We start from the raw sequence: 10,139 nt of genomic DNA, 5'->3' as shown, positions 1-10,139 counted from the left end.
TACCAATAATATTTTTGTATTATAAGTATATTTAATTGTAGACTAGCCAATTAGGCCCTATCGGCTTACGGCCATTGTTTTTGAATAAATAAATAAATAAATAAATAATTTAATTTTTAACGAATTTTATTTACAATTAACTGATAAGCCTGCCATTAAATACAACATTCTTGAAGTTAGTTAAATCATATAAAAAAACAAATAGTTCATTTTTGATTTTAATAAAATCGGCAATTTCTTTTTATCAACAAACAAAATCACACAATTTTATAAAGGGTCTTTTTGTTCCATATGTTTCTTTTTTTTGTTGTCTCTTGTATATTTCGTTTTAATTATTAATGATTCTTATTTTGTAAGTAAGATGATTTAAAGATTGACTACTAAATTTATTTAGTTACAAGTTTTCTAAAGAAGATGGTGGTGTTGAAAATTATTAGTACAATCCTGTACAAAAGTATTGGAGTGCGGTGGTGATGTTATGAGTGAGATATTACTTTTTGCCTCCCAAAATTTTTGTTGCAGCTTCAATGACATCTTTAGGTTGGGGCAGTGCATTGGCTTCCAATGTTTTGGCATAGGGCATGGGTACATCAACACCACACACACGCCACACTGGGGCATCCAAGTGGAAGAAAGTCTCATCCTCCATAACGCGAGCACAAATTTCAGAGCCAACACCTAAAGTCAGTTAAAGAAAAGAGTTTTTTAATATTTTTAAATTCTTTAAAAATTGTTAAAATATTTTTTTTAAAACAAAAACAAGTTATAGTTTCTGTACTTTTTTCATAATAATTTATCTTCTTATTGTTATGAACAGAAATTGTACCAGCTTTTTGTATGTTTTATTGTTTTTTAATTATTCGTAACTTTGTTTTAACTTACCGCTTTGAGGCCAGCCCTGTTCTACTGTAATCAAATGATGAGTTTTTCTTACGGAATTGAAAATAGTTTCAACATCCAAGGGACGAATTGAACGTAAATTAATGACTTCAGCATCAATACCTATTAAAAGCAAACAAAATTAAAATAAATGTCCTTGAAATTATATATTATAATACTTACCCTTCTTGGCCAATTCGGCAGCTGCTTGAAGACTGATTTCGACAGCTCTGGAATGGGCAACAATGGTTATGTTTTTGCCGGGTTTCATGATTTTTGCCTTGCCAATGGGCAATACGAAATCCTTATCCAAGACTTTGGGATCAATGGGATAAGATGAACCATATAGAACTTCATTTTCCAAAAATACAACTGGATCAGGATCACGAATGGCAGCTTTCAAAAGACCTCTGGCATCTTCGGAATCATAGGGAGAAATGACCTTTAGGCCGGGACAATGAGCATACCAAGCGGCAAAACATTGTGAATGTTGAGCACCTACACCCATGGCAGCACCATTAGGTCCACGGAACACTATGGGTACATTGACTTGACCGGCGGACATATAAAAGGTTTTGGCAGCAGAGTTGATAACCTTAAGGAGGAATTTGTATTAAAAAAATATACTGAAAAACAACTCCCTTTATTGGAAGCAGGAAATACCAACAATTGTGTTTCTTATAAATTCATTGAATTTATGTTGTGTGATTTATTTAACAAAACTTTCTTTTACAAACTTTTAAAAACTAATTAAAGTTAAATTTATTTTAAATAGAAAATATAACTTTATTTCAAACCCAATTTTTCCTTAATTATAAAAGCTGGCAAACGACGTCCCTTCCAGTAACGCGGCAGTGGTGTCTCCTTAGCTTTCTGTAATTTATCTGCCACAAATTTCTCGGCATTAAATGCTTCTGCATCTTTTATTTGTGCTATCAATTTAGCCTGGAATGCTTTCTCTTTGCGCATTTCACGTCTTTGACGTACCTTGGCCCATTCGAATTTCATCTTACGACGTAATTTCTTCAACTTATGTTTTTTCATTTTACGACGTCTAACCACTATCATGCGTGCCGCTTCCATTTTATCTGTTTTTCCCACATTGGGTGCACGTATTTGATTGATTTCATTTAGAATATCACCAATTTCATCTAACCAATTTTGTTTCGTAGGATCACCAATTTGTTTTTTATTTAATACATCTCCTATAGGCAGGGGATTAATTTGTGGTCTGACAACAGCATAAATTGGTATGTTATTGGACCGGGTAAGACCATTGTATGAATGCATAAGACGCATTGAAGTTGAATTGCTGAGTGTAGGTTTCAAAAGAGAGCCCTGTTGTTATAATTGGATAATATGGGTCAATTGCATTGAAAATAATTGAGATTTAGAATTTTTTTTCGAAAATATTATAAAATTTTAGAAAAATATACAATTGTAATTTAAGAGTTGTTATATTTTTGATTTAAAATATTAAGCGATTTTAAATCATTTTTACAACTCTTTTTCTTTGTATTCGTTTAAGACTTAACCCATATTATCCCATTATGGTTTCTTGCTATTACCAAAAATGTTGAGTATTTTTTTGATTTTAAATATATTTAATTGATATTTAAAACAACTAAGTTTTGTTGGTATTTCCCGTTCTCAAAAGGGTTAATCTTTTTTGCAAACAAATGTAAAACTATTAAATTTAAATATACACTTAATGACTTGTTGCTGAGATAATATGAGTTAAAGTTCTACTTAAATTTTAGTAAAAAATAAACTATGTACATATAAATGGTAATGTGATTGTCTTTAAGAAAATATCTAATAGATTCATTATCATATGTTTGTTTATAAATCGTAAACAGCATAAAATATATAAGGTAATATCAGTACGTTTGCTAAATACCGGATACGGTCTATAAGGGAAGGACCTAAGGGAATGAAATTAATTGCTGATTATTCGGTACTAAATGTAAAATAAAAGAAAAAGGTTTACCACAAAAATCCGATTTAACTAAACAAGTTGCTAAAATTTTGTAAAGCAATTTCTATTTCTCACAAATGTTTGGTATTGAAAGTGATAATTATTGTATTCAAACATAATTATTATCAAAAGTGATCTAAAATTTAATAATAATCTTTTTAAAATTTATTAATTAAATTTTCCATGTTACTTAAAAAAATTTTAATGTGAAATATTAAGACCGTATCTCGGAAGACTAAATATGACAAAATAATCTGTAAGTTTCAGATATATAAGCACGATATTTTCTCGTGGCCAAATTTAATTATCTCAAGGAACTAATAAAAGTAAACAAACATCATTAAATCATCTAATATTTACGTCATATGCTTATTAAAAGATAAAGACAATTTTGATAAATATTCGTGTTGGTCAGTTATTTATGTATGTGTGATTATTACAAATCCAAATTTTCAACTTTATATAAATATAATTAACTTACTTGATCAATAGCTTGCATTGAGAAATTGAAGGTCATGAACTCACAAACGGGACGTAAACCGGCCATAGCAGCACCCACAGCAATACCGGCAAAGCCCATTTCGGTAATTGGAGTATCGATAACACGTTTGTCACCATATTTTTTCCACAAACCACGGGATACCTTAACAAAAAATCAAATTATTTAATAAAATTAAAAAAAAAATAAAAACAACAATGTAAACAAATTATAAAATCAACTATGCTGTGACGTCAGTATTAGTACTTTGTTAAAATGCAATTTTTTTGTTTTTATACCAATGACCTTAAAAAAATCTTATACAAATACTTTTAGAATATCCCCCTTCAACACTAATTTATGACCTTTTTTTTTAGTGATAAGTGATAGTAAAATATTTTTCTAACCGAGTTAAAACCCTCACCCTTTTCTTTTACCCCACGTTATGGTAAACTGACGATTATTATCACCAACTCTTGTTCTATCTCAAAGTCGTTCCACAAAAAAATATAAATTACGAGAACCTAACAAACCATATGAATGCATTGCATTTTGTATATTTTTCTCTCAACTACATATATTATTCTTCATAGCGTAAGTTTACGTAACCATTTCATTTTTTGCATTTAATTTTAATAGAAATTCACCTTATAAGCACCATCGTATTGGGCCACTTCTTCGCCTAATATAAAGACACGTTCATCACGTGCCATCTCTTCATCCAGAGCACTGTTTAAGGCATCTCTGACGGTCATTTGTTGTGCAGCCAACGATCTGGATGCGGTGGTCGATAAACCACGACGAGCTACGCTCATAACCATTTTCATTGGTTTCATCATTTTGTTGGACAAAATAATGTTTCGTTCGTGTCGTGGAAAAAGAGTAACTGCAATTAAAAGAACCGCGTTTTTCTTATTACAACTAATTTATTAAATATGTAATTGTATAATTTTTCCTGAACTGAAAATTTTTTCTTTTTTTTTTTTGCAAGTTTTCACAAAACCGTACCGTCGTCGTTCCCTTTGCGAGATGTCAATGAATATCGAAATGACGTTTGGAAAATTAGAGTTGATTTTTTGTTGGGAGAAAGTGTTGCCATATGGAGATAAGAAGCGAAATATGGTCGACTTTCTAACAATCGACTTTTTGTCGAAAAAAAAACTTTAAAGAAAGAAAAATATAAAAAAATATGGTAAGTTTCATATTTTAGTTGTTTTTTTTAAACATAATGAGTTAAAAAAACCTGAATATGTGTGTGCGTGGATGAAAAAATTAATATTTGTTAGCTTTAAATATCTGTTTAGAATATAATTTAATTACAAAAGTTTTATTTTACAATTTTTCAATGAGTTTTACTTGAAAAAACTTTTCAACAAGAAAAATTTACGCTAAATAAGCAGAACATTTTTCAAACTTTAATTAATTATTATATTTCTTTAATTATTTTATCTATTTAATCATCATCACAAAATATAAACATGTATATAAACATAATTAATTAAATTAAAAACTTAAACGATATCTACTTGCCTAATTATATATTTATCACATTTGTTTAACCACATAAATAATAAATTTGTAAATAACAGTAATCATTCAAAAATATTTCTTATCAGCAAAAAATTTCCCCTCAAACAGCTGTTTTAACAAGCTTTCCAGTATAAATATTCCGTCTTCTGGCAACGCCAAATTTATATAATTTTGTTTGTTTTGGTAGTCAACATCAGATTTTTTTACATTTCTATTTTTTTCACGGTAAATTCTGTTGAAAAGAACTTTTATCTAAGTGCAAGTAAAATAATCTCGTGTTGTAAAGTCATAAAATTACAACTACAATTGGTAACATCAGATATCATTTACGTAAATTAAGCAAATTTTGGCAAAATATGGAAAAAATTTCAAAAATCTGGATTGGTCCTTTGCCACAGGACTCTCCATATGTTAAACCATTCCGTTTTTACTATGTACAGAATGGTCAGGAAAAGAATTGGGATCTAATGAAAGTACACGATAGTGTATCCATTGTTATTTTCAACACCTCGCGACAAAAGTTAATTTTCGTTAAACAATTTCGTCCAGCTGTATATCATGGCATTGTTACTACGGATGGTGGCGACATCAGTAATGTTGACTTGACTAAATATCCCCCTTCATTGGGTGTCACTATGGAACTATGTGCTGGTATAGTGGATAAAGATAAAAGTTGGCAGGAAATAGCTCGTGAAGAAATTCTAGAGGAGTGTGGTTATGATGTGCCTGTCGAGCGGGTACAAGAAGTCATGACCTATAGGTACTCTATAAAAATAATATTGATTAAACCAACATTTCTTTAAGATTTTTTTATGTTTTAGATCTGGCGTGGGTTCTCAAGGTTCTAAGCAAAAAATGTATTATTGTGAAGTCACTGATGCCGATAAGTGTTCTAGTGGTGGTGGTGTCGACGACGAACTTATTGATGTTGTCGAATGTTCCATTGAAGAGGCACGCAAAATGGTACAACAGGGTTCGGACAACAATAGCCCCCCAAGTTGTTTATTGGGTGTAATGTGGTTTTTAACGAATAAAGCTCCTAAAAATTAAAAACAAAAATATATTTTACAATGAGAGCTCATGTACCAAAGTTGTTTGAAAAACACCAAATATTTGAATTGGCTAACAACAACAAATGAGGCAAGCATTATTGATTTTTTTTATTATTACGTTCTGAGCATTGAACCTTTTCTATTCACTTCCAATAAGAAAAATATCTTTATAATACTAAAAGCTTTGAATTTACATTTGTATTACATATTCCAGATTATTGTGATTTTAAATAAAATTTCAACAAACATTTTAATTTAATCATTTTTTTTTTTATTTTTTTTTTCAGATTTCTGGCGGTTACTTATTATTAAATCAGTTTTTGTTAGCAATAAATTTTTTAAATTTCATCAATTGCTCATCATCATCATTATTATTTTATTAACATAATTTTTGATTTAAAAAAATATTTACATCATCGCTTCATAAATTGTTGTTGGTAAGTCGTTAAAATTCATTTATTATTTAATATATTTAAATCTATCATATAATAACCTATCTTCATAAAATTAGATTAATTGAATTTTTTACTAAAATCTCAATTTTTAACAATTTCTATTAAAATCCATTTTTTTCTAAAAATCCGCTAATTTTAACAAAAGTTGAATTTTCCATAAATAATTGAATCTTAAACAAAAACTGTTTTAAAAAAGAAAAAATTAATATTTGATAAATCCCTAATAAATAATGCGCAAATGCTCGAACAAAAGTATTTCATAATTTAACTCCTTCACCTTTACGGGACAACGGTGTCCCAAGATTTTTTTGTTCGATTTTGAGTACCCAGTTACAGTAAATAGTTATTTAAAAAAAAAAGTTATTTTTTAGAATTCGATGTCTCTACATGATAAAAAGTATAATATCCTGCGATATCCTTCAAAAACACTTTTTCCCTTTTTCATCAAAAATAATCAATATACGTCAAAGTGTGTGGCGATATCATATCCATAAAAAGTCCAGCGGTAGTTAGCGGTTTTGTGCGTGAGAGGGTTAAAGAGTTCAACCTAAAACAAAAAACCATTTTTTGTTGTTGTTGTAACAGTTCGACTGTGGTAGATAGTTCTTTCCTGGGGCAAAACTTTAGGTTGATATATCTGTCGCTAGGTTGACATTTTTTGGCCGAGTATGACTTGGGTCGTTCCGGAGCGTAAATCCAATTGTCGTGGGAAAGACAATTTTTTGTTATTGGCTTTTATTTAAGATAATTTTTGTTTAAATTACGTTGAAGAGAGAAAAATTTTCCGCAGAAAGCACTTTAATGTAAGGTTGCAATATCACTTTGCAATCATTACCAATCGGTTCAGAATAATTTTCTGAATCGATTAAACTTTGAACTCAAAGTACCGATTATTATTTTGAAGATGATTTTGGCTAAAATCGGTCTTTTATTTTACCTAGCCACCGTATAAACATTTGGAGCTCATAATTATGTAAAATTTGCTAGTATCTTCACAAAATTCGACACAAATTGATGTCTCATGACCATAATTAAGTTTACTACTAATAACTGCTATAGGTATCATTTGGGCAGACAGGCCCGGCTGTAAGTTAATAGCTATTTTATTTACATATTTCTTTTTCTAATTACATAATTAATTAAATTGTCTGAAATCCCAATCTAAAAACAAAACCGATAATCTAAAACTTTCCTAAAATTTCAAAAATTTATTTAGCCTTTCTTTATTAAGAAGTATTTTGAATTATTAAAGGTTATTATTGTTCCGGGGTGGTTGGCATGTATGCGTGTAATTTGCTCTTCCATTGACAATGTTCTTTTATTTTTAAGTCTTTTGTTTTGCATGACAAAAAACAAACATTTTGTTGCAACCATAACATACTTTCTTTGAATTCACATAAAAATGCAATAAATAACAGATGATTGTTCAAATAAGACTAAAACATTCATCCAACAACAACAACTATTGACTGTTACTCCACAACAATCACTAGAGTATTAAATAAATGTTTTTTTTAGTTGTTTTGCATAAAAAGGTAATAAAACAAGAAACAATTTTATTAGAACACGACATAAATGGTAAACATTGTTTTACTAAGATAAACTAACATAAAAATACTACCATTAAAAAAAAAAATAAATATACAAAGAGAATAGAAGAAGACGTGTGTCATTAAATGTGTTCGAAATGCCACTGTTTGTGATATTAAATTGACTTTAATGGAAAAGTGGTACTGTTACTAAATACTATGATTGGTTTGTGGGATTTCTAAAATGTTGCTACTAGATTTGAATGTTTGAATTGTTATAAAACAAATTGTTTTAATTTTTAAAATGAAGTTGGCGCCTTTGTTGTTTTTTTATCCTTAAATATGATTTTAAATTTTTTTATTATGCTTTATTATTAATACTTGTATGGGATTAAGGTTACGCTTTATAATTGTCCTAAATAATATTTATTCATCCGTATTTATGGTATTTATTTTTTTATTATCAAAAAACGTGTCTTATTTTCAAAATGATTGTCACCACTTAAATTCTCCTTAATTTCTACATCTTTATTTCTGTACAAGGAAATATTTATTACACAAACATTTAAAAAGATCAACCTTTAGATGAGTGTTGTTTTTTTTTTCAATTTTAACAATCAAATAAAATTAAATAAACAACAGAGAAAGAAAGAAAAAAAGTTAAACAGTAACAAAATTATAGAAATATTTTCCTAAAATAGATCTTAAACAACTCTTGTAAAGTTTTCAATGGCTCAGTTCAATTTCAATGTAATAAAACAACTTACTGCACAGGATATACATATGTATGTATATGTGTACATTCATACAACAACTATAGATATACATATAGTAAATATTTGCTACTTTACTCTGGTGTTGTAAGTATTCAAACTTACAGCTTATATACATACAGATATTTGTATTTTTAGATATGTTTTGCTGTTTTTTTTTAAGTTTTTTTTATCTGTGTGTTAAAATTGAAACAAGAAAAACTATTATCAATTCTACATGGCTAATTGGTTTTGAATTTATGGACCTGTGTTAAATATTTATGTATGTCGTCTTTCGACAACATCCAAATACCACAATTTTAAAATTGTCTAAACGAAATTACTTATCCCGCTGTTGTGGGGTGGTGATGGTAGACGATTCTCAATAAACGTAATATGTACAACAAACATGATCACCATATGGATTGTATATGTTAGGTTTTAAGATGATATTGTAACTACAATATCAGTAAACAGCAGCAATAACAGATCAGTGATTGTTTCTGTTGTTGGTTTCTTTCTTCTTTATTATACTTTTTTGAGCTTCTTTGTTTTTTTTGAGGGATTTTTGTGGAGCTTTAGTATGTACGGTTTATTATACGTTCGGTAATATATAACAGAATGAAATAGTTTAGTATTTTAAGCAGAGAGGGCTTTCAAGAAGTTATAGAAAAGGATACTTATGGAAATTGCACCGAAATTTTATTTGGTGGCTTAACAACCTGGTAAAACAGTTAAGGGGCTGGTGAACAACTTAAGAATGATAAGGAAACTGAGTGTTTTTCCTTTGCAGATGATAGCAACTTGTAGATTCATTTAAACAATAATCTAATAAAGTACCATAACTCAAGACTTCCTTAACAAAGGCTTCTTTGCAGAAAAAAAATTGTGAGAAAATCTTACAAATATTACGATGATTATTAAGATTACCTTAAACTTTAGATTCTGTACCGGTTATAGCTTTACCCCCTTATTCATTATTCAAAGTAAACTTGCATAATAGAACTAATATAAGCGATTAAAAACTTTATGAATACAAAGTCTAAACTCTGACAAGTTATCATCTAAGTCTTAGATTTGCCAAGTCAATTCTCTAAAGATAGAAATATGAGAAAATCATAGTTTCCCTACAGAAACCAGTCGATGAAATGACAAATTCCGTGTAGACTGCGAAAATTCATTACCCAGCCTTTTCAGCTATAAATTCTGTATTCTAGGACAATGGCAAATAATATGATCGTCTTTAATTTCTCTTCATATTTGGCTGGTATTTTAATATCTCACCTTCTGACCAAGTGGCTAATTAAGTAATCACAAACAGAATTCATAGACTGCGTTTATCCAGTCCTATTATCTTGGTAGCATTCATAACAAGTGCTAGACATAAGATCTTAGCTATTTTACGATACATTCTGTTATTTCAAGACTTTATGTCACGGAATCTCTAAAATGTCAACTTATAATAGTGACAATTTAGCCAGTTCGT

At 29.1% G+C, this 10,139-nt stretch overlaps 2 protein-coding genes across 3 annotated transcripts; one reads left to right on the top strand and one right to left on the bottom strand.

Annotated features, from left to right (window-relative positions):
* Positions 1-209: 209 nt before the first annotated feature.
* Positions 210-4,484, bottom strand: LOC111679671 (pyruvate dehydrogenase E1 component subunit beta, mitochondrial). Of its 2 annotated transcripts, XM_023441269.2 has the most exons (6): positions 4,344-4,477; positions 3,983-4,221; positions 3,339-3,500; positions 1,063-1,474; positions 883-1,002; positions 210-678 (listed from the first exon to the last, which is right to left on the bottom strand). In XM_023441269.2, the coding sequence occupies exons 1-6, from the start codon at positions 4,432-4,434 to the stop codon at positions 491-493; spliced, it is 1,212 nt and encodes a 403-aa protein (XP_023297037.2). In that variant the 5' UTR covers positions 4,435-4,477; the 3' UTR covers positions 210-490. The 2 variants fall into 2 exon arrangements, with proteins under 2 accessions (XP_023297037.2, XP_023297039.2); XM_023441271.2 differs by lacking the exons at positions 210-678; positions 883-1,002; positions 1,063-1,474 and adding an exon at positions 1,549-2,217 and having other exon boundaries at positions 4,344-4,484.
* Positions 4,485-5,029: 545 nt separating this feature from the next.
* On the top strand, positions 5,030-6,176 carry LOC111679682 (uridine diphosphate glucose pyrophosphatase NUDT14-like). Its single transcript, XM_023441283.2, has 2 exons — positions 5,030-5,625; positions 5,687-6,176. The coding sequence occupies exons 1-2, from the start codon at positions 5,222-5,224 to the stop codon at positions 5,913-5,915; spliced, it is 633 nt and encodes a 210-aa protein (XP_023297051.1). The 5' UTR covers positions 5,030-5,221; the 3' UTR covers positions 5,916-6,176.
* The last annotated feature ends 3,963 nt before the right edge of the window (positions 6,177-10,139 follow it).

This window comes from Lucilia cuprina, chromosome 4 (assembly GCF_022045245.1).
Source record: "Lucilia cuprina isolate Lc7/37 chromosome 4, ASM2204524v1, whole genome shotgun sequence".
NCBI classification, from domain to species: domain Eukaryota; kingdom Metazoa; phylum Arthropoda; class Insecta; order Diptera; family Calliphoridae; genus Lucilia; species Lucilia cuprina.
This window is presented reverse-complemented; position numbering and strand designations above follow the sequence as displayed.